At 49.4% G+C, this 22,972-nt stretch overlaps 1 protein-coding gene across 16 annotated transcripts in view; it reads left to right on the top strand.

Annotated features, from left to right (window-relative positions):
- Nucleotides 1-5,055: 5,055 nt before the first annotated feature.
- The window catches only part of ARHGEF25 (Rho guanine nucleotide exchange factor 25), a 71,829-nt gene continuing 53,912 nt past the window's right edge, over nt 5,056-22,972 (top strand). For 2 of the 16 annotated variants that reach the window (XM_083487066.1, XM_083487056.1), the window contains exons 1-2: nt 6,000-6,170; nt 10,073-10,217. In XM_083487066.1, coding sequence (XP_083343192.1) covers nt 10,109-10,217 — 109 coding nt within the window. In that variant the 5' untranslated portion in view covers nt 6,000-6,170; nt 10,073-10,108. Of the gene's footprint in view, nt 5,850-5,999; nt 6,171-6,710; nt 7,144-8,561; nt 9,344-10,072; nt 10,218-19,039; nt 19,598-22,972 lie in introns of those variants that run through there. The other 14 variants (XM_083487054.1, XM_083487067.1, XM_083487063.1 and 11 more) reach the window with 14 other exon arrangements.

The following is a 22,972-nucleotide window of genomic DNA, read 5'->3' on the forward strand; positions in this document are numbered from 1 at the left end:
CAGACAGAAGAGAGCTTCCTTGTGGAAATGCGATATTCCAACATAGATGTGAACTCCATCTCCCTTTTGAGATATTATCCACAGTTTTCACACCTGGAGGAGGGTGGAATAAATGTTCTTGCCTCAAGACATTTCTTATAATCCGGAGTTTCAGTTAAGTGGTCTTAGGAGAGTGCATTTGCAGTTGTTTCTTTAATATATTTAGACGGTAAAGCCACTGCTGCAAATGTCTAATTGTTCAGAACATTTCAGGATTCAGAACTGTATATGGGTTTGGGAAAATATAGAGTAGAGGATTCTTCCAAAGAAAAGCACAAAAACTCCACCATTAATTACATTCTTGAAAACCACCTCCACACCTCTGGCTTGGAAGAGTTGGCAGTGGTTACTCAGTGGCCAAGCAAAAGCACTCTGCACATGCTCAGAAAGGGCATCCTAAGATTTATTGCTCTAAACGCAGCAAGCCATTGGAAAATTGCTTCGGCCTCTGCCTAGGAAGCACAAGACAAGCAGAAAATCTCTCGGACCCGTTTTTTCTGGGCACAGGACAAGAGGAAGCCTTCAGTGAGCAGACTACTGAACTAGGTGCCCCAGGAAGATAAGGCATCTTCCTGTGCTCCTAGTAATGATTGATTGATTGATTGATTGAATTTCTGTGCTGCTTTTCATTCAAATGAATCCCAAAGCAGCTTACAAACAGTAAATAACAATAACTTGATAAAATGTAGTAGAAAAAGATGTTATGTGAGATTCACTCTGCAGAAGCAAACTCAACTGGTTTAACACCTGGTATGCAAAGAGGACAGACACAAGGGACCTTGCGCAGGAGAGGGGAGAGAGCAGCAGATTTATATTGTAGTCATCCCTGAACAGAAAGGACCAATTTGGATGGCTCTGAAAGAGGCTCAGACATAATTATGAAGGAGAAGGATAATAATGGCTACTCAACTTTGCTCAACTATGTAGACCTGGACCTGGTATTTCAATATATTTAATGTATTAGTAGATCACTTTAATAAGGGGCACAGACTGATAGGACTTGCCGATCAGAAGGTTGGCAGTTCGAATCCCCACGACGGGGTGAGCTCCCATTGCTCAGTCCCAGCTCCTGCCAACCTAGCAGTTTGAAAGCACATCAAAGTGCAAGTAGATAAATAGGTACCACTCCGGCGGGAAGGTAAATGGCATTTCTGTGCACTGCTCTGGTTCGCCAGAAGCGGCTTAGTCATGCTGGCCACATGACCCGGAAGCTGTCTGCAGACAAACGCCGGCTCCCTTGGCCTATAGAGCAAGATGAGCGCCGCAACCCCAGAGTCGGTCATGACTGGACCTAATGGTCAGGGGTCCCTTTACCTTTACCTTTTAGATCACTTTAATGCAGGTTACTTATGCCTTAGCTGTTAGAGCGATCCCGTAAGGCTGAATGGAGCCCACTCCTGCCTTAGAAGGTGCTCTCAGTCTCAGCTCTTTAGGGTGGCATATTCAGAATGAAGTTGCTGGGTGGTGGTACACCCTGCTTAGAAGGAAAATGAGATGGGGCAATTACCTGTGGAGAAGCAGGATATGCATTGGGGTGAAAAGACACCAGGGAGCTGTGCATGTGATGCACCTCCCATCCCCTTTTCCTGCAGCTCAATCAAGCTCTTGCACAGAGGCAGTAATCTGGCCTCACCAATCCTCTGACTGAAATCTGACACTGCATAGATAGCTGTTCCTTCTGCAGGGCAAGCTATCTGCATTTGTAATTTCCCCACAGTTGGAACATGGCCACTGCTGAAGCTGGTGCTGCGTTGCAGCTCTGGAGAATTTTAAAGGATCCCTTACTTAGGAAGCAGGATCCTTGCAAAGGGTGCTGCTGTAAAATGTCTCCTGCTGCAGCGCGCTTACCATAACTGAGATCCTGTATGTCCACACATCTCAAGGGCACCTGGCTGGAGAAAGCTGGGATAAAATACTGTACTGGATCAGAAAAGGTGGGGAATAACGGTGTGTGGCCTTCTAAATCTTGTAGGACTGCAACTCCCAGATGCCCTGACAATGGTCAGGGATGATGGGAATTGTAGTCTAGCAACTTCTGGAGGGCTACAGGTTTACCAACCTGGCCTTAGGGTAAGGTAAAGGTAAAGGGACCCCTGACCATTAGGTCCAGTCGCGGCCGACTCTGGGGTTGCGGTGCACATCTCGCTTTATTGGCCGAGGGAGCCGGCATACAGCTTCCGGGTCATGTGGCCAGCATGACTAAGCCGCTTCTGGCGAACCATAGCAGCGCAAGGAAACACCGTTTACCTTCCTGCTGGAGCGGTGCCTATTTATCTACTTGCACTGCGTGCTTTTGAACTGCTAGGTTGGCAGGAGCTGGGACTGAGCAACAGGAGCTCACCCCATTGCAGGGATTCGAACCGCCAATCTTCTGATCGGCAAGCCCAGGACGTAAATAAGAATACGTGAGAGAGGGGTGCTGTTTTTGTGTTACTATGGTATATATCAAATTGTAAACCGCCCTCTGATCTTCAAATGAAGGGTGGTATAGAAATAATAATAATAATTAATAAATCAATCAAATTAAGAATCCCCCCACGTGCTGGTGGCTGCAAAGGCAAGCCTGATGATTGTGAGCATCAGCCCTGCTGGGAATCCTGGGAAGCGACTGTTGTTGTCAGCATGTGCTGTTGTTACAGGGAGAAGAGCTGGTGACTGAAGGAGGGAAAGGGGGGCTCTTTAGTGCTAATTCCAAGGGGAGGGGGGCAATCTTTGTGTATTTAGCACAAGAGGCAGGCTTGGGGGTTCAGAACTGGAACGGGAGCCTTAAGGCAGGACCCGAGCTGTGCAGGGGAGAGAGGCTGCCCAGAGAGCCTTGCATGGCTGGCTGGGGTGGGGTCAGGACTTAGTGGCTGCGTGGCAAGGGGGTGGGAGAGGGTACTGCTGCTCCCATCCCTCCAGGCTCCCCCCTCTCACTCATGGCTCATGCTCTGCATTTTGGCTCCAGAAATGTGTTTTGTCTCTCTGGAAAGTGGGAATGAAAAACTACAGGAAATGAACATCCCGCAAGGGAGGGGGGAATGGCGGGGGAGCCCCATTACCGTATTTGCAGGGCTATAGTGGGCAACAGAGGAAGGAAGCAGTACCGTAATTGCATTGCAGTTGCAAAGAGGCAGGGCAGTTGCAGAAGCTGTGCCTTAGAGAGTATAGAAAAGAGAACTTTGGGTGACTTTGCACAGCGGTGAGGGCGCCCTGGGGAGGTAGGGAGGTAGGGCAAACTCCCAAAATGAGAAAAGAGCACAAGAGGCAATCATTGCCATTATTAAAACCCTTTAAAGGACATCAGCAAAGAAGGCATAGTGGCCCCCCCATATGATAATGCTAGGGAACAGGGTGGGGAGGGGATGTGGCATATAGGTCATACATTTAAAGCACGTGCCCCAGAAACAATGCTGGGAACTGTAGTTTGTTTAGGGTGCTGGGAATTGTAGCTCTGTGAAGGGGTAAACTGCGGTTCCCAGAATTCTTGGTGGGCAGTGGGACGTGTTTTAAATGTATGGTGTGTACACAGCCTAAGTCTTCCTTCTCTCTGAATGTAACACTGAGCTGAAGTTCTATGCATACTTACTTGGACCAAGCCCCATTAGCCCCTGTTGGATTTACTCCTGAATAAACATGCACATAGATTAAAAAGAGCAACAGGGAACAAAGTGACCTAATCTTGGCTGCTGCTATTCTGATGATGCAATAAATGCCCCCTGACCGTAGCTGGCCCTTTTGGGTGTCATGCATCCAAGAGGTGATGTAATACATAGCATAAGGTGGTATTCTGGATGCAGGTGGAGAACACAGATGCTTCCCACCCCCTGAAGCACATCTCAGGCTGCTCAATAGTGGCAATCCCTTCTTGTTCTGTGCGATGGCCACCCTGAAGCTGTCGGATTGGCCTGATCTAGAAGAAAGAGAAGAGGAGACTCTTGGTCTAGACTCCTGCAATCCAGTTTGGTTTGTGGGTAGTGGATCCTGCTGCGAAATTGCTCTTCCATTGATTATGGCAGAGGGGGTTTTAATGGCTGTCTGGGGCCCAACTGCAGTGCTATTTGGTGGAGGCAGTAATGGCGGACTACAATGGCTCGCTTTCCTTTCTAGGCTATACAACAGGGGAGAGGAACCTGTGGCCAGGCTTGTTGTAAAAGAATGATTGCTCAGCTGCATGTGGCAACCAGCTACGTGGCCACCTGTTCTCCTGGACACATGCCCCTTGTGTCCAACGACAGGACTGAGAAGCAGCAAGACAATGCTGAGTGCATGGGTCTCAGTGCAACCTGGGCTGAATCATTAAATGTCTGGTTTTACCACCTTCTTTTTCCTCCCACCTCTGCTGCGACCCCCAATAAGCTTCATTAACTACAAACCCCCAAATTTGGGATCCCTTCCAAACCCTTCGTAGGGTTTTGTAGTCAGATTGCAGGTTTTTGTAGGGTGAGCCCCATGTTTTCTGGGGCTTCCCAAACTGAGTAACTGATACTTCAAACCAGGGTTTTGTAGTTAACACCCAGAAAGCAACAGTTGTCTGATTCACTTCAAACCTGTGCCAGTGTTTTGCACAAAACGGTTACAAGACCCAGAAAAGGTTTGGAGGGGATCCAAAATTTCAGGGTTTATAGTTAACTAAGCTTCCTCTGTGTTTTATTTAAGCCAGTCCCTGTGTGAGAGTCCTGTAGTTTCCTAGGGCTAGCTGGTTTGCCCCTTCTGCTGCTGCTTCCTCTACCACAGCGCTATCGATTTTTTCCCATATATAGACTGAGCTTCCAGACATGGCTGTGCACTCAGGCTTTGTCCATAGTGTCCTCTCTGCCCCTCCCCGTCCCTAATCCATTGCTATCTAGGAGGCTGGATCTTCCCAGTGTAAATAAGGATGATGTTAAAGAGATAAAGGGCTTAGAGTCCAGGCAGGGAGGGGTGCGGCTGGAAAGCAGCAGATTGTAGCAGGGAAGTTATGGTAGCTGGAAGCGGGCTGGCTGGGAACTGGTCTTTACTTGGCTGTCCCAGCACCAGCACACAGGCAGGGTGCCCAGTCTCCTCCCAGTCTCTGTCTCCCTTCCATGCCTCTGGCTCTGAAGCCAAGGGCGGTGGGAGAAGGTGAGCGGGACCCGCTGCATCATGAAAACCCCACCACGGGCAGGGGGGCGCACGGACCAGATGCTGGGGGCAATGGGGGATATCCTGACATCGCTGGCGCTACCCAGCCAACAGTGGGTAAGGGGGAAAGAAGACTTGGCCAAGGCAGCGAGGCAAGGGAAGGGGCAGACCTGACTGCAGAGTGGAGGATGTTTGGGAGAAGTGGGAGAGGCAGGAGTTGTTTGTGGGCCATCTCTGTTGTTGGTTGCGGTCTGCCCAGGAAGGAGTGCCGTGTTTGAGAGGCGGTTCTGCTGCCATGCTTTGACTGTGCATTTGAGGAAAGATGGGGGGTGGCAGGGATGGAAAACAGCTCCCCAGCAAAGCAGGCTGGTCCTGTCAGAAACCCTTTGCTCTGCACCAGACCCAGTGTGGAAGAGACTGAAACTAATATGTTGCATCTGGCCCTTTGTACAGCACCTAGCACACAGACATCCCCAAAGGAACATTCTCTACTGATCCCTTGGCTGAGGCGTGTCAGGGTGCCTTGTGGTGCAGATAGACACTTCTGTTTGTTTGCTTGTTTTGAAAGTCTGCCGTTGGCCCCAGATCAAAGATTTCCCAATCCTGCCTGCCTAGGGCCCTTTCTCAATCCTCCAGGCACCTCCAGCCCTGAGGACGAGGGAGCGAGAGCCTCTCTCTGCCTTCTGTTCTCCTTGCTTCTGACTAAGCTGAGATCCCTAGGCATTGGGGTGAGTTTTCCCATCCCCCCCCCTTGTTATTTAATGATTCTTACTGGCCCCTGTGATGTGGCAATGTTCTCTCTGGGGATTTCTGTTCTGATCTTTTGCTCCAGGCTGGAGCTGTGCCTCCCCCACCCCCAGCGCTGATATTCTCAGTCTGGGATGGAAAAGTCAGCTTGTGGGGTGTGGGGTGGAGCAGTGCTGCAGGGTGGGGCAAGCACAGCTTGAGTGGAAAAGTAAAGCTTGGAAGGCTGGGCTTAAAAATATATATATTCTCTTTGGAAATCTCCAGTCTTTGCAGAACTAAATGGGCTGCATTGGACGAGGCTGGTAAGTTACTGGGAGGGCTTTTCACAGCAGAGGACAGTGTTCTGTGGCCTCTGTGGGTTTTGTGCAGTACAGTGGGGTTTTTGTGGGATTTTTTCTGAATCAGCGGTGGATGGCGCTTGTTGGGCTGGAAGGTTGGGAGCCCAGCAGTTAAGTGGGGCCAGAGCCAATGACAAGCAGTGCCAACCCATTCTTGTTTTGACCCCATTGTCCTCCCTGCTGAGTTCTACAAGGGCAATGCAGAGACTACGGAGAAGGAAGGTGTCAGGAAAGGGCCCTCCTGGTTGCAAGGAGGAAGGCAGGCAAGTGGCGGCTTTGTTGAGGGCAGACTGAGGTTGTTGGGGGCACTGCCCCCTTTGCCCTGAGGGACCAGCCTCCCCTGTTCTGAACTGTCTGTAGTGGGTGTTTTGGCGTTATACTGGCTAGAGAGCCCTTTAGATGTTGTGGGGGGGGCGGTGTCACTGGGGTACTCCAGTTTCTTGGTAGATCACACTTCATGGGCATCTTGACCCATTTTTATTAATGAGGCTTTTTAAAGGGGGGGGATGCCTGTCATTGAGACATTGTTTCTTCATTGACTAAAATGTATTCTCAGTTTCAAACTGACTCTCTTTCACTTTCTGATTCGCATTAATGACAGTAGCCCATGGCTTGCAGATGTCAAGCAAGAGATCACATCTATGTAATACTTTCGAAGCACCATTATACCACTCTAGCCATCCTGGAGAATCCTGGAGATTGTAGTTTGTTAGAGAGTGAGAGGTCAACGCCCTTCGAAACAAAACAGTGCCCCCTGTGGTTCTCAGGACTCCCCATTACTGTTGAAGTGATATAATCGTGATTTCAGTGCATGGCGTGGATGTGACCAGGGAGAGAGAGGAAGAAAGAAAGTACAGTAAATTCCGAAAGAGAAAAGTGCTTTCCAGTTGGCCAAGGTGATAGCTCTGGCTTCTCATTTGTGATGCAGTTTGAATAGGTAAGAAACTGCTGGTCCAGGGGTCTTCTCCAGGTACTGAGAGGGACCTCTCCTGTTCTTACATTCTCCACATACTGCAATGTTCAGGGGAAGGAGCAGCAATTACAGATTATGTCTGGCCAGTAAGCCAAGCCAACAGCTAAGGACATCTGCCCAAAGGCCCTTTCTCTATCAACAGGTGGGGGAGAACATCCTTGAAATCCACTGAGTTACTGAAGGCCACCCCCCTTAGTGGACTGCATCTTGCATGGCAGCACTTTACTAGCTCACAGAAGTCTTTCCTAGCCTATTTGCACAGCCACGTCTTCCAGGTGCACTTTTGAAAATGCTTGCTGTCGCAGATGAACACACACTGGCCCAGCCCCAGAGTTTATCACCATAGAATCTGTAATCTGTAGCATTTTGCTGGCCAGAAAGAGAAAAGAAGTCAACTTTCTCCCCCAGGTAGTCACCTATAGGAGAACCTTTACTCACTGTGGATAACCAGATTGTAGGGAGGGGCTATTTGCAAGCCTGATATGTTGCTGCAGGTGGGTGTCTTCTAGCACCTGAGTTTTGCTGGATGGGACAGTGACCCTTCAGCATGGAACATGGGGTGGAGCACATGCTTCTCTAAGGGCACGGTTGCTTTATATAGGCTTACTCGCATGCCAGAACCCTGATGCCTCTCCAGCATCTTCCGCCTGAGGTGCTCACATCCACTCTGCCTAATGGTAGGGCCAGCTCAGGCTACATGGAGTAGGGTGGCAAGAGACAAAGGAGTTTCTGTAACTTTTAACAGGTGTGCAGGCATACTAACTTGTGCTGAGAGAAACTGTGTCTCCTGGGATACTTTTTCTCCACACCTCTAAAAGATAGAGGAGTCCTGTCCTCCTTCGGACCTGATCATTCTAATCTGGAGGTGTTTGAAGGAGATGTCAAATCCCAAGAAAGAGGCCACAACAGTGAAAGGGGTACCACAGAGTCAAGTGATTAGCAATAGACTGCAGGACAGACAGAATAAACTATTCCTCCCCCCCCCCCCCGCCCACCATGCACATTTAACTTATTGGAACTCTCTGCCACAAGGTGTGGTGGCTGCTGGCTTAGATTGCCATGAATTCATAGGTGATGCAACTGTTGATGGATGTCAGCTACAGCTCAGGGATGTGGCCTTTCAGTTGTCTTGGACTACAATTCCCAGCATCCCTGACTACTGACCACACTGGCTGGGTCCGATGGGAGTTGGAGTCCAACAAGTTGGAGCCATTCCTCTCATGTTTGCACTGCTTTCACTTGAGGTTTCCACACATATTTGAGGCGAGTTAGGTGGCTGCCAGGCACCTTCTTAGTGATGGCACCTCAGTTGTGAAATTAACACTCCAGAGAGGTCCACTGGTGCTTACTTTGCTGTCCTTTTGGCACCAGGCAAAGACCTTTCCATTCTTCTAAGCCTTTTATAGATTCAGTTTTTATCCTGCTCACTGTTTAATGAAAAATATAATAAAATATTTTTGGCTGAAATCTATTTGCTCTCCTTTTACCCTCTTGTTTCTGCTCTCCTCTTATCTACCTGTAAAAACCTCTTGTATCTTCCCAGTATCTACACACCATCTCCCAGTTGCTTAGTCAAAAACCTACTCTAGGGCTCTGACTTCCTCCTCTCACTCCAAAGAGCATTATAAAACACGGAAGCCTCAGATCTGCGATTACAAACTACCCAGTCATGCCAAAAGTCCATTTGGCCTGTAAGATAAGGCTATCAATGGATGTTGGTCATGGTAGCTACGGTATATATTACCTCCAGGCAGGAGTGCCAACTTGAATAAAAGATGGGGAGGGAGAGCAGGTAAGCCCTGCCCCACATAATATAGCACAAGACACGGCACACACACACACACACACACACCATTTGAATGGTAATGCCCATCACCTTTGAGGAGAGACCCACTCAAATATTTTATTGGGGAGACCTCTGTTTGTAGGAGTTGGCTCCTGTGCCTCCAGGCTTCAGAGGACATCTGCCTCCCCCTACCAGTTGCTAGAGACTACAGGCAGGAGAGTGCTGTTGCCCTCAGGTCCTGCTCGTGGGCTTCTGGTTGGCCATTGGGGTGTCAGAATGCCAGGCCAGATGGACCAGGCCAGCTAGGTTCCAGTTCAACAGTGCTTCCTAAAGTGGCCAGATGAATGCGTCCAGGACACCCAAAAGCAGGAGTTGAAGGTAATGGCGTGCCCTTGTTGTTTATCGTCAACATTTGGTATTCAGAAGTATATTTTCTCAAAACTTGGGTGTGCCTTTTAACTTTCAAGTTAATAGCTACTGATAGGCCTCTTTCATTCAGTGGGAAAAGAGAGTTCATTCTTAATCTCTGTGGGGCAAGACCTCTTTCTCAGCTCCCCTTCCCCACTCTCATCCCAATTGGGACTATCTGCATAATGTAAAATATGGACTGGATGCCTCCTTTTGCAAGGCTCTGAGAATCCCAGCTTCCTTGTCTGCTCTGATTCTCTTAAATGTAAGATTCTAGTCCTCACAGCTGAAGATGCTTGAAAATGAGTTGGCCACAAAATAAGAAGTAGAAAAGAAATGAGACCGTCATATTTTTCAGCTGCCATTATGTCTAAAGCTGTGTAAGTTTCTCCCCTCCCCTTCCCCAGGCTCTCAGATTTTTCTCATTTGTGGGAAACAACAAACAACTTGAATAAGAATATGGTGTGATGAGTGCAATATGTCTGCCAACTGTAGCTCTGGCATCCTCTGTGCTAATGAAAATGATCTGCAAACGATGCTAATTGCCTGCATCTAAAATATGCCCATTAGTGGCTGCTCTCCAGCTTGCGATCTATATCCCAGGACCTAGGTTGATCCTCCCCATAACAAACAGCTTGCACACATCCACCCCTAAAAACCTGAACTGTTTCCCCCCTCCCGGCCTGTGCTTAATTGCAGCTGCCAGACCTCTGCTCCCAAAAGGAGGGAGCTGAGATGCAGCCCCAGGCCAGCAGCAGCGCTGAGGCTTCCTCCAAGGACGACAGGGAACAGCAGCCTGTGGAAGTACAGCATGCGGCCCCTGAAGCCCAAGCCACAGAAGGAGGTGAGCATCATTGTCTCATGAATATGCTTGGTCCCGTGTTAAGCTGGCTCCCCAGCCTTTCCAGGGCTGCTGAGGGAAGGAGACAGCCTGGCCATTTCCTTTTCTCTTTCCATAAGGTTGCCAGGTTTTTGTCAATGAATCCGGGGACACTTTTCAACTTTAATGGATTTTGTATGGGGGCTGATTTGTAAATCCGGGGACCGTCCCTGGGAAACGGGGACGTCTGGTAACCTTATCTTACCGTGCTCCAAGCCCCCCTGTTTATTGTGCATTCAATACGGTTTGCTGGGACGGACCTAAGCCTTCCTTTCCAATAAATGTGTGTCCCGTAGCTTGCTGCTGAAATCCTGTAAGGTTTCAAGCCGCAAATGCTTCTGCGGTTTCTTTCTTTCTTTCCACCGTGCTTGGGTTGTGCTGTGGTGCAAAAGTGCCCCTCCAGACGGCAATAACATGGTAGCACTGAGGAGGCATCACACAGCATCTAATAAAGCGGAGTGGTGCATGGACCACCCAGTGACGCACCTTCCACTAATGCACTGTGATTACATCAATGAGACGTTGCTGAATACACCTGTGAAAGACCACCACTCTGGAGGGGCCTCAAGGCATGTTCCCTCATCCCCGAGCCACCAGCACTGGCGGAGGAAGGGGGTGCGGTGGGTGCGGCCCACCCCGGGTGTCATCCCTGAGGGGGGTGACATTGGCCCCTGGGATGCTTGCCCCACCCCCGGGTGCACAGCATGTGCGCTGCTCCAGGCTTCCCTGGGGAGCTTCCTCCATGAGTGGGCCTTAATAGCAGCTGTGCATTCATTGCCATTAGCCTAGCGCTGTCTATTGTGCCTATAGCAGTGGTTCCCCAAGGCTCTTTCTAGCCCCCCTGCCTGAGCTCCTTTAAAAGGAGGTGCTGGGCTCTGACTTTTTGCAAGCATGGCGTCACAGTCTCCATCACTGGAATCAGACCCTTCTAGCCTGGTTCATCTAGCCCAGTATTGTCCACCGCGACTGACAGTCGCTCTCCAGGGTTCCAGACAGGGAATATTCCCAGCCCTTCCTGGAGGTTTGAACCTGGGAATTGGCACTGAGCTGCAGCACCCCCAAAACAGATTCTTTTTGGTGGGATGCCAGATCTAAAGCTGGTCCTAGGATGGTGGGGTAACCACTCATGAAAGAGTGGTTCTTCCCTTGACATTTAGAGGATCAAGCAGAAAACCACTTGGACCCATGTTTTCTAGGCAGGGTGCAAGCGGAAGTGTGAAGGAACCCTCTCAGCCAGGGCAGGACCTTTCCTGTGTTTTGCAAACCTTGGGCCTCATTGATCTGCAAACCTTGGGCCTAACTGGCAGGAAGGGTGGGGTATAAACCGAATGAATGAATGAATGCTAAATAAGCTGCTATTTATTGTTTGTTTGTTTTTGGTCTGAAGGGTGAGGTAAAAATGCTTGAAATAAATAGATACATGCAAGCAGCTCTTTCTGTTGGAGAAAAGCAGCTCTGGGGAGGGCAGTTTGAAGCTAAGAAGCACAAGCTGGGTGATAACTTTTCCCCTGGCTGCTTTTTCCAGAGCAGTTATTTCCACAAAGGTCCTTTTCCCAAAAGAGGCTCCAGGCTCCTGGTTATGGCAGAAGACCTGCTTTGCACCCAGAAGGTCATAGACTGAATTCCTGATCTTTTCAGGTAGGGTAAGCTCCTGTCTGAAACCTGGAAGAGCTGCTACCAGCCAGTAGGTTGTTGCTGACCTCCCAGCTCAAGGATGGTGGGAGTTGTGGATTAACAGTATTTGGAGGGCCACAGGCCCCCCAACTCTGGTGCAGATTTCTGAGCTAGACAGGCAAATGGCTTTGATTCTGCACAAGGCATCTTCCTATGTCTTTGCAAACCGACATTTGGAATCCTGCCAGGCAATAAGCGGTGGAGGTAGGGGATATCTTTCAGTTGGAAATGGCCGGCAAAGCATCCATTCAAAGCATCTGCCTCTCCAGGTTGCTTTTAAGTTCAAAGCAAAACTGATGGGCTGTTATAGACAGGTATACATATATGTAGTTTGCCACTATGGTCCAAACAAAACACGACAGTGGGAGATCTGTGCAGGAAGGAAGATTTCATATTTATTTCCCTAGTTTACAAAAACCCTCATCTCTGCTAATTGCCCTGTGGTCTAGTTGTACCCTAAATCATGTATGAATGATATTGCAGTGCATTAATCCGACTCTCAGAGCATCATTTTGGAGATTGTCTTCAAGGGATTTCCCCACATTTGTGTCTTCATAGCCTAAAAGCTGCTCCCCACACTGTTTCCACGCTGTGGCATAAATACATGTTTTGTCAGCTTGTCCCAAGTGACCAGTTTTAATGGAAGTATGAATAAGAAAAATAATCATAGAAGTTGGCTGCAGGCTGCCCCTGGGCCAAAACTGTCTCAGTAAAGGTAACTGATCATCCTGGCAATCCAAATCCCCCTCCTGGGTCATCTGCTATGCTGTGCTGTGTTGCCTGAAATGGTTGGTGCTCCTGAAAATGTAGCAAACACCTTCATATTGGCAAGGGGCTTGTTGTGTGTCATGTGTTGTCATTGTGTTATTGCTGCTTTCCTATTGACTGAAGGCTAATTGAGATGATATATCGGGGAGGATTTTTATACATCTTTTACATGCTGTGTACCACTTGAGACTGTGGAAAGAACAAATCAACAACATGGAACTGGGAAGAGGAAATGGGGACGGAGAGGAACTGGTGGCAGTGAAATGGGCAGCTTGGAAGTGCAAGTGAGTTGTTCTTCCTGATAAGTGGGTGAGCCTTTATTGTCGGGATGGGGGGAAACTGTGACCCTCCTAATGTTGCTGGACTCCCTCCTCCTTGACTATTGGCCATGCTGCCTGGAGCTTATGGGAGTTGTAGTTCAATAGCATCTGAATATCCACAGGATTCCCATTACTGCTGTGGGGTCACCAGATATAGAGTTACTCTAACCTAAGCGTTACAGAGCATAGACAACTGAGGTGAAGTTATCCCTGTCCAGATAGGGTCATAGCTGGGCCATCAGAGGAGGCTGATGGAAGGCACTCCATGCCACCAAGGCCACTTGCCTCAAGTGACAGAAGTGGAGTGTAACCCCATCCAGAACAGGTTGAGCTCCACCCAACTTGTTAGTGGCTCTGTTGGCCAGTCCATTTGTTGATCAAGATGGGAGTCTTAAGAGGCTCTTAAGCACAATCAAATGAATTCCCATACCCTGTGAACCAGGGAGCAAGTCTCTGTCCTTCAACCTTGGTCCAAGCAGACACAGCACAATACATGCAAGTAGAATTCGAGTGGAAGTTTGTTTGTTTGTTTGTTTGTTTGTTTGTTTAGAGTAAATCATATGAGTGGGAGCCGATCTGGATGAGGACTGCAGTGGGGGCAGGCAAGGAACCAAAGCCTACTTATCCCTCACCGGGGTGTGATCCAGACTGGGGTCTCGTGTCTGCTGTGTACTCTTGCAAAACAACATTTCATGAACACTGACTTGTCTAGAATGGCAAAATTAGTGAACCACCTTTTCACTGTGGGGGCAATTGTGTGGATGAAGCGGGTAAGCAATATAAAGGAGTTGGCATTCAAGGTCTATTGCCGTCAATAAGTTGTTGCTGTTGTCCTTTCTATGGGACCTCTATAAACCAAGCAGCGCACATAAAACAAAGTAAAAAGACACAGCAGGCTCTGCCCTCAGGCTTACATTCTGAGTAAAACATGTTGTATGAGGGGGGTGTTGGGAAAAGGGCAAGTTTAGAGGAAGATGAAGGGAAGAAGCCATTTTTTTAAAATGGGATTTTGCACAGTGGAAGGAGCCAGACACATGCCAGAAGGGGAGAGGATGTTGTAATGGTGGAAAGCAACAAGGGAGACAGTGTGCAGTCAAGGAATTGGGGATTTGATTCTGCCTTCCAAAGGATGGAGAAGGGACATAGAAAAAGATAATTTTTTTGGCTGACTTGGGGGGGAGGGGGATAGCTAAGCCAGTGGGAACAAGGGAATGAAGATAGAAAGAGGGAGACAAATTCAGGGAAGAGTAACTTGATCATAGCAACGAGCAGAACAAATTAGGCGAGTGGAATAATTAAAAACAGAGGCAAAAGGATTGATGGAAAAAGCAGGAAGACCAAGCCAGAGAGCAGCTGCAAGAGTCAGTTCAAGAAGGAATGGGGGGAAGGAGCGAACGCTTCAGCTGGCTGTGGAATATTTGTTCTTAGAATAACTAACAGCTTGCAGGATGGTTTCCATGAACAACAGGCAGGAAGGGGAAAAGAAGCTAGGAATACTCCAGACCCATTTACATCTCTTTAGTGATGTCTTATGTGCAGAGATGAAAATGGGAAGCTGCCTTGTGCTGAGCCATAGGCTATGGGTGAAATTCAGTGCGGCACTATGTGGGTTATGCACTCTGGGAGCAAGGTCTGCTTGTGCAACAGGATTCCCCCCCTGTCCTCTTCCTCCCCACACCCTCCCAGCTCCGTATTATCTGCACTGACTGACAGTGGCTCTATGATCTCAGAAAGGGGTCTCTCCCCCAGGCCCACCTTGAGATGCCAGGGGTGGAACCTGGAACTGTCGCACGCAGAGCAGATGCTCCACCCACTTGGCCACGGACCTTCCCCAAAGTGGGTGGAGGTGGAGGCAGGCACCCTGCCTGTTCCATCTGCTTGGCAGTCAGAGAGGTGGGAACATGAGTGTTTTGCCTTCCTTGGTTCTCCAGTAAATGCCAAGTCTTACTGCTATTAACAAGTTTCTCCTCACATCTAGGGTGCCAGGGGAGGGGGGGGCAGGGAAGGAAGTTCTTGTAATCAATGTGCCCTGCACATGAACCCCCAGCTAGCACAGCTGATGGTCAGGGATGATGGGGTTCGGAGTCCAACCACATCTGGAAGGTATCACATTGGCTACCCATTCATTGTTGTATGAAGTAAGCCAGACTCCAACAACCTGGATCTGGAAGATGGCTGGTGGCCTCCAACTCTGTATTAGGGTCTTGGGGAGGAATGTTTTGTTCTGCCAAGAGCTGGGCTGGTGGCTCTGTTGCTCATCCAGAAGCAACCTTAATTGACCATTGCTGTGGCCTAAACAAGAACAAGAGTAGCCCTGCTGGCCTTAACATCCTGTTCTCACAGTGGCCAACCAGATGTCTCTATGGGAAGTCTGCAAGCAGGACATGACTGCAACAGCCCTCTGGCATTCAGAGGCAGGATGCCACAGAAACTGAAGGTAGTTCACAGCCAGCATGGCTAGTAGCCATTGATAGCCTTAACCACCTCCCTCTTTTTAAGCTATCCAAGCAGGTGGCCATCGCTGTGGGATAGCAAAGCTGCCGCCTGCTGTATTTCCAGTGAATCCATTATCTGCGGCTTTTTCTCACCCCTTCAGAAGGTTTTTGTCAAGTGGGAAGTAGAATAGCCAGCTAATTAAAAGGGCAAAGCTGAGATATTCTAATCCACTTGAGCAATAGTGATCATAGGATGATCAGAGGACGATCCCAACCCAGTCAGATGAGCAGCAAACAAATAATTATTAATATTAGTATTAGTACGTGGCAGGGTTGTTTCCACCCCCTCCCAATGTTTCAAATCTCATTTGCACGTCTGCTTACACATCTGTGCGGTCGGATGCCCCCTGTCTGTCCACACCAGAGGGTTGAGAAGGGGTGTGGATATCTTCATATGGCTTATGTTTTCAAATCAGATCAAAGCCGCTTTGTGGTAGAGGGGAAAACATATAAAAATGCAGTATTTTTCAAGAAACTACAGGATAGATGTGGATTGGGGCTAACGCCATGAGTTCACGGCTCAGTGGGAGCATGCTGGACACAGATTAAACAGGAGTGTCTGCACAGCATAAGGGTGTGCTGGCATGTGTGTGGCTCAGTCCCTTTCCCCAAGGATATTCTCCTGCACCCCAGCTTAGTATTGCTAAAAACTGATTGGACTCTGTTTTCCCCATTTACCAATGCTAACCCGGTGGGCATTTTAGAAGAAAAGTGTCTTGACATATGTCCATGAAAGATTGCCACTCTCCTTCCTGCCCTGCCTCCACAGCAGATGTACAATCCACACACACACACTGCTGCTCTCTTGTTTCTGCCACTCTTCTGTGCTCTTTTTATCTACTCTTCCCCAGTTGTTGCTGGACTACAGTTCCTATCATCCCTGACCATTGCTATGCTGACTGGGGCTGATGGGAGTTGGAGTCCCAAGAACATTTGGCAAGCACCAGGTTGGGGAAAGCTGCCCTCTGTCTAAGCTGATTTGCCATCAGATCTTACCGTGTGCGAGAGATCCAGATCTGCAAACATTCAGCCACTCTCCTCTTCCAGTGGCATTCTGGCTCCAGTGAGCCTGGTCCTCTCCCTTGCCTCCCTCCTTTCCCTAATTAATTTAACATCCACCCAATTAATTTAACATTCATTTCCTCCTGGGAATTGTAGTTTGGAAGGGGAAGGAGGCAGATGAATAAAGCTTCTGAACAGATCATTCTTAGCACCTTCCAAGAAACCATGGCAGCTTATGTAATACAAAACCAAAATAAGTTTATGATCAGGGACATAGCATTACTAACATATAAAAGGCTTGAGGAGTGACGACTGATGAGCATATAATAAGCTCTTTGAGAATTGGAGTTTATTCACGAATCATTAGCATATAAAACCTCAGGATGGTGTATGGCTATATGCGTTATATTTATATAAATCACCTGCCATATACTGTGTTAATCTTAAGGGCATATGAACATTAGAAAACTGTTTTGCTCTCTGGTTCCCGCCCCTTTCTGTTTCCTCTTACTCTCCTTTGTATCATTTATCAAAAAATATTGTTGACAATTGTAAACTTGTCTATTGATAGTGGATTGCCTTTAATTCTTTTCTGGATGTTTATATTGGAAATTAATCTTTTGCACTATTTTTTGTTGCTGCTACTGCAAATATAAGCCTTGCAAATGTGGCTACAGGGTGAGGCAAGTACCTAAGACTGTCAGGGTGCTTATATCCAGAATTATAATTTATTTAACTGCATCTATACCCCACCCCATTGCCAAAAAGGCTCTCAGAGCAGCTAACAAAAATCAGTACTGAGAATGCCAACAGGCTCACAGTCTAAAAAGGCATGACACACAAGGAAAAAAGAATGGGAGGAAGGAGAGGGAAGCAAGTTCAAGCACGAGTTGATAGTTGCAGCTGAGGTCAGTGGCTGCTCTGGTTGTCTTGCCTTTCGCCAGTATCGATAGCAGTAAGAAGCAACCGTTCCTGAGATCTTAAAACCAAAGAGCCAGGCTTTGAGCTGTGCCTGAAAGCAATGCTCACAAGAAGCCTGTCCTTGTCTCCCCCAATATTTTTGGATTTATTGTGACAGAAAAGGGCCCTGGAATGCTGAGTTGGTAGAGTGGATTGTACCACATCAAATTGCAGGTGAAGGATGTCCTTTCTGAAGGCTTCCTTATCTAAGGAATTTTATCCCTGCAAGTAAAATGCACAAGGGGGAAAAGGTTCTGTCCAGACCTATTTCCTCATTTGACTGCTTGTGTAAACCAGCCCAACAAACGTGAAATTGAGTTGGGCAGGTTCAAAGTGCCCCTGGGAAGAGATTTAGCCTCTGGGCACCCCATTCTCCCAAGGCCAACACTAGCCATTGCATTGTGCTGATTCTAAGAAGCTAGGAAATGTGAATACTCAAGCAGCTTGTATAAGGGCTATATGCTTCAGCTAAACTCTCTAAGGCAGGGAGAGGGAACTGGTGGACTTCAGATGTAGATGGGACTATGGCTCCCATCATCCTTGACTCTTGACTAAGTTAGCTAGGGCTGATGGGATTTGGAGTCCATCCTTGGTAATGAGGGAAATAGAATTCTGTTCCCCATACATGTTGTTAGGGGAGGGTGGTTCAGTGCCTGTGGCAGGGAATGAGCTCTCACACACCCCTCTGTGTGAAAGCATGGACATGGCGGCCAAAGATGAATGAGGTTCTGTGTCTTCATATAATGAAAAGAAGAATTAACAGACCCTGCACTGGACTGGGACTGCTTTATAGTGCAGCCAACATTTCAGACACTCACCAAGCACTTTTGTGTCACATGGTGGCATACACCCCCCCCCCGTCATTTTAACTTCACAACAAGGCTGCAAGGTAGGTTAAGAGTTAGTGACACACTTCCTGCTTAAGCAAGGATTTGAAGCTGGATTTTCCCAGTCTTAGTTTGACAGTCTTAACCACCACCCTGACTTGGCCAATCGCCACATGTATCTGCTTCACTTGAACCAGGGGCTCATAAACGCAGCACTCCTGATTTGTGCACATCACAAAACGAATGTGTGTGTGTGTGTGATTGTCATGTGACTGTTTCCACATGCATCCTGTTTTCCTGCGTGGAATTGCTTTCTGCGTAGGAAACGTGGAACATTTGCAAGCAGCCCTGAGCTCCCACCCAGCACCCAATCACGCATCCTTGCACACTGGGGACAGGAAACAGCTGCGCAAGGAGGCCATCTCAATATGGGATAGATCCTGGGGGCGGGAGTAGGTCTGCCTGGCTCTTCCCACACCTATTTATGGAACCCAGATCCTGTGTGTGTGTCCGTCTGCCTGCGGAAACAAAATGCAACGGTGCTGAGCCCCCGCAGCCTAAAGACAGGAGTTGTTTGTTGCCCGTTCCTGGGCATTCCCTAACTTTGTGCTTTCTGAATAGTCGCCCCCCCCCTTTCCCTTGTACGTGCGGAACCCCGCTTCTGATTTGTTCCTTCTCTCCTCTCTCCCCCACGCGGGCGCGATCGTGGCTGGCAGCTCCTGACCCCGGTGCTGCGCCCACGGAGTCTTCCTCTTCCATCTCTGCCCCCCCGCCTCCCGCTCGTCCTTACCCTTCGCTCGCCTCCAGGGCGGCGGGGGACGCAGAGAGCTCTGCCGCCCCCTCGCCCGCCGTGCCCGCTGCAGGCTCCACTGCTGCAATGGCTCAGCGGGAGCGGGCGGGCGGGCGGGGGGTGGAGGCGGCGGCGGCGGCGGCGGCGGTCTGGCTCTGGGAAGCTCTGGAGATCTCGGCGAAGACCGAAGGAGGGAGGCAGAGATGCTGGGGGTGGCGGCGGCGGCGGGAGAGAAGCTGCAGAGGCTCCTCCCCGCCCTGGGCAGCGCCAGCCCAGCCCTGTTGTTCTGTCACTGAGCGCAGGGCTGCGGTGGCGGGAGTCGCCCCCTCCCGCGGGCCCCCTTCCCCGCCCGGCCCGCTGCCCCTGCTCCATGGCTGGCACAGTGGGTGACAGAGCCCAGCGCGGCCGGGCGGCACCATGAGGGGCGGGAGCCAGCAAGGCTGCGCCTGCCACCACTTGTTCCGCAAAGTCCTGGCCAAGTGCAGCTGCTGCCCCTCCCGGGCGCGAGGTGAGTGGGGTGGGGCGGGTGGTCCTGGCAGCGACGCTGCTCCCCTTCCTCTCCCTCTCCCCCGTCCACTTTCTCTGGCTCGGTCAGGGCCCTGATTCTGCCCTGCTGCCTGCAGAATGCGAGCCCGCTCTCCCCTGCCCACCCTCTGGGTGGGTGCCACCTGCCGGATAACCCAGCGCTGCTTCCTGAAGTGGGCACCAGCATCAAGCAGCAGGGCATGGGCGTTGTCCTTCCTCCCTGCTGGGCAGCCTCACCTGGTGGTCCTGGCTTCTGCCATCTCTTTGGAGCCACTCTCAGGCCCCTTTGACGGGATATCTGCATTCTCCTGCTAGCCCCTGGCATTTGCTTTCTATGCTGGGCATCTCTGCGGTTCACCGGTGCCCAGGCTCTGAGGGATGACTTTCCCCTCGTGGTGTCTCTCGTTGACATCACCCCCCCTTTATACCAGCCTTCCACTTTTTGCTTCCAGCTTCTTTGCTTTCAAGCAACGAATGGCACAACACAATGTCTGTGCGTGTGCCAAGCTCATCTTAGAGGTGCCACTCCCTTGTGGCCAGAGTTGATGGGTGCTCACAGGAAGATGGAGTGAGGTGGGGGTGGGTGGGGAGGTGCTGGGAAAAGTTTCTGGCAAGAATCAGGAACATTTTGAAAATGGGTGGTCCTATGTCTTAGCTGCCAAATTGGGGGTGGGAGGGGACGGAGGTGAGAGAAAAAGTGAAGGGTGTTTGGGCATTCTGTGGGTTCTGGTCGTTGTTTCTGTACACAAGTGTTATTTTTAGCATATATGAATATGCATACATCATGCAGAAGAGAGCATCCCTGCTTCTGTCTGTGCATGGTTGTGATTGTGTGTGCACCAAAACAGTGTATTTAGAGTTGCAGAGGTATTTGTGAACTCTACACGCATCTCTTTAGGAGCTGTGTGTGCATCTCTGTGTACATAGGTCTGTCTCTGTGTTCCACCATGCTTGTGGGAGGCTGTGTGCACACAGATGATGTGTATGCATGGGTGAGAGATTGTGTATGTGTGTGAGAGAGGGAGGGAGGGAGAAGAGAGATACACACACTATGTGGTGGGGAGGGGGAAGGCTGTTTGCATGTGTGTGGAGACAGCTGAGCAGGAGGTGTGTATGTGTGTTTGTTTGTCCTTTGTGCCTGTGAATGCACATCTAGCAGGCTGTGAATGGATGGAGCTGTGTGTTGGGCTCCGATACCCTTTTGGTGTGCCATGCTCTGTGTGCAGGCTGGAGAGAGTGTACAGCACACTGTGCATGGACACGTTTTAAAAACAGGAGCGACGCAGATTACAAAGCACTTGGTATGTGGAGGTGCCAAGCCAGCCTTCCAGGAGTTGCTGAGCAGAAGGGGTGGGGGTGGGGGTTATGGTGTGCTTCAGGAGCTGCTGTTGGGTGGCGTTACTCCCCCACTGCTTGCTACTGCCTCTGTTTCCAGCTGGACTTCATTGCCCAGAAAGTCTAGGTTAGGTTTGAAAGCCATTAAGATTGGTGGTGGGGAAATGAAAGGGTTATGACCTGAGGAGCTGTAGTGGGGATGGAGGTGGTGTAGAGCCAGGAGCTGTATCCCTGGCATTCTAAGAGTTAAAGCTGATCTTGTATGTGTAGGTATAGAATCACGGGACTGTAGAGGTGGAAGTGACCATGGATGCCATCTAGTCCAACCCCATGCATGCAGGAATCTTTTACCCAACATGACCCTGAGATTAAGGGTCTTGTGCAGTACTAAAGATAACCACAATCTCTTCTTATACATAGCTCCTTTGCTGATCCTTATGCAGAGGCATAGCTATGAGGGGCATAGCTGGGTTTTTTGCCTCGGGTAAAGCCTCCAGAGGGGCACCATTGAGGTTCCCAGATAGTGTGTACGCAAATGCACTGGTTATGGCACTGGTTGTATCTGTGGGTTTTTTATTTCAGTGAATCCTTTCCCCATTGATTCTCTTCTTGTGAGCATGGGCGTAGCCAGGATTTATGTTGGGGGGGGCAGGCTTCGTGTTGGGGGGGCAGGACTTCAGTTAAGTATTTTTTATTTATTTACTTGATTTAGGCGGAGGGCAGCTGCTCCCCTGCCCCCTCTTGGATACACCCATGCTTGCAAGTGTGGGTGGAGGATAAGCACCATCTCTTCTTACTCATAACTCCTTTGCTGACCGTTATGTCTAGAAGTCCCTCCTAAAGGCTTGCAGCCTGCCATGTGGAACCTCAGGAAGTTGCAGAGGATTCTGGGCCATGTGCTTGGAAGCAGTGCAGTGCCCTTTCCATGTAGGGTCCTGTCCAGGCCTGTAAGGTCCCTCTGCACACAGCACACCCCACAGCACACCTGGTACTCCTCCCTTGCACATTGCAAAGGAAGCTCCAGCAAAAACCCCCGCATCTGAGCCTGAGAAGGGCCCAGTGGCAAAGGGCATCTGCTTTGCATGCAGAAGTTCCCAGGATCAGTGCCCTGCATCTCCAGGTACATTTTGGAGAGAATCCGTCTAAAACCCTGGAGAGCCACTGGCACTTAGTGAGCTCGATGGACAAATGATCTGGCACGGTATAAAGCAGCTAACCTTTGTTTCTGTGAAGCTTGCCTCATGGAGAATCCTCTGAAATGATACAGTTTGAACACTGGGCTTATTTTTGCGTGGAACAGAGCAAGATGCGCAGTTGTATATCCATGTTATATATGAATGTAAAGGTTCTGTGTGAATTGTGATCCTATACTTGGCTCTGGGGAGTCTTCTCATGTCTTCTGCCCAGGAAGTTCAGCGAGGTGTCCATGGTTCTTCTCTCGCCCAACTTTATCCTCCCAACAGTCCTGTGACGGGAAGATTAGGCAGAGAGACAGAGACTTGCTCAAGTTCATTTGGTGAGCTTTGTGGCCAAGTCAGGATTTGAACCCTGGTCTCTCGGATCCTAATCCAGCACTCTTATCCATTGCACCAAAGTGGAACTCAAGAAGAATCTTATTCTGGATGAATGGGTGTTGACTCTGGATGGGGTTGCTCCCCTCCAAAGGTAACAAAGTGTGGGGAAGACAGATTAATTCTGGCACCAGTGACTTATTTGGGGGGAGCCCCACCTTAATTCTATTGTTATGCTCACACTCTAACAGATACCAACATTTGGTTGGTATTAAATAACAGTATTAAATAACTCCCAGAGAGAGGTGTGGATTTTTATTTTTTTAAGAGTGTTATATATGCTGGTAAAAGGGACCCCTGACTGCTAAGTCCAGTTGCGGACAACTCAGGGGTTGCGGCGCTCAGATCGCTTTACTGGCCAAGGGAGCTGGCGTTTGTCTGCAGACAGCTTCTGGGTCATGTGGCCAGCATGACTAAGCTGCTTCTGGCGAACCAGAGCAGTGCACGGAAAT

The sequence above is a fragment of the Podarcis liolepis genome (genome assembly GCF_965112155.1).
Source record: "Podarcis liolepis genome assembly, chromosome: 2".
NCBI classification, from domain to species: domain Eukaryota; kingdom Metazoa; phylum Chordata; class Lepidosauria; order Squamata; family Lacertidae; genus Podarcis; species Podarcis liolepis.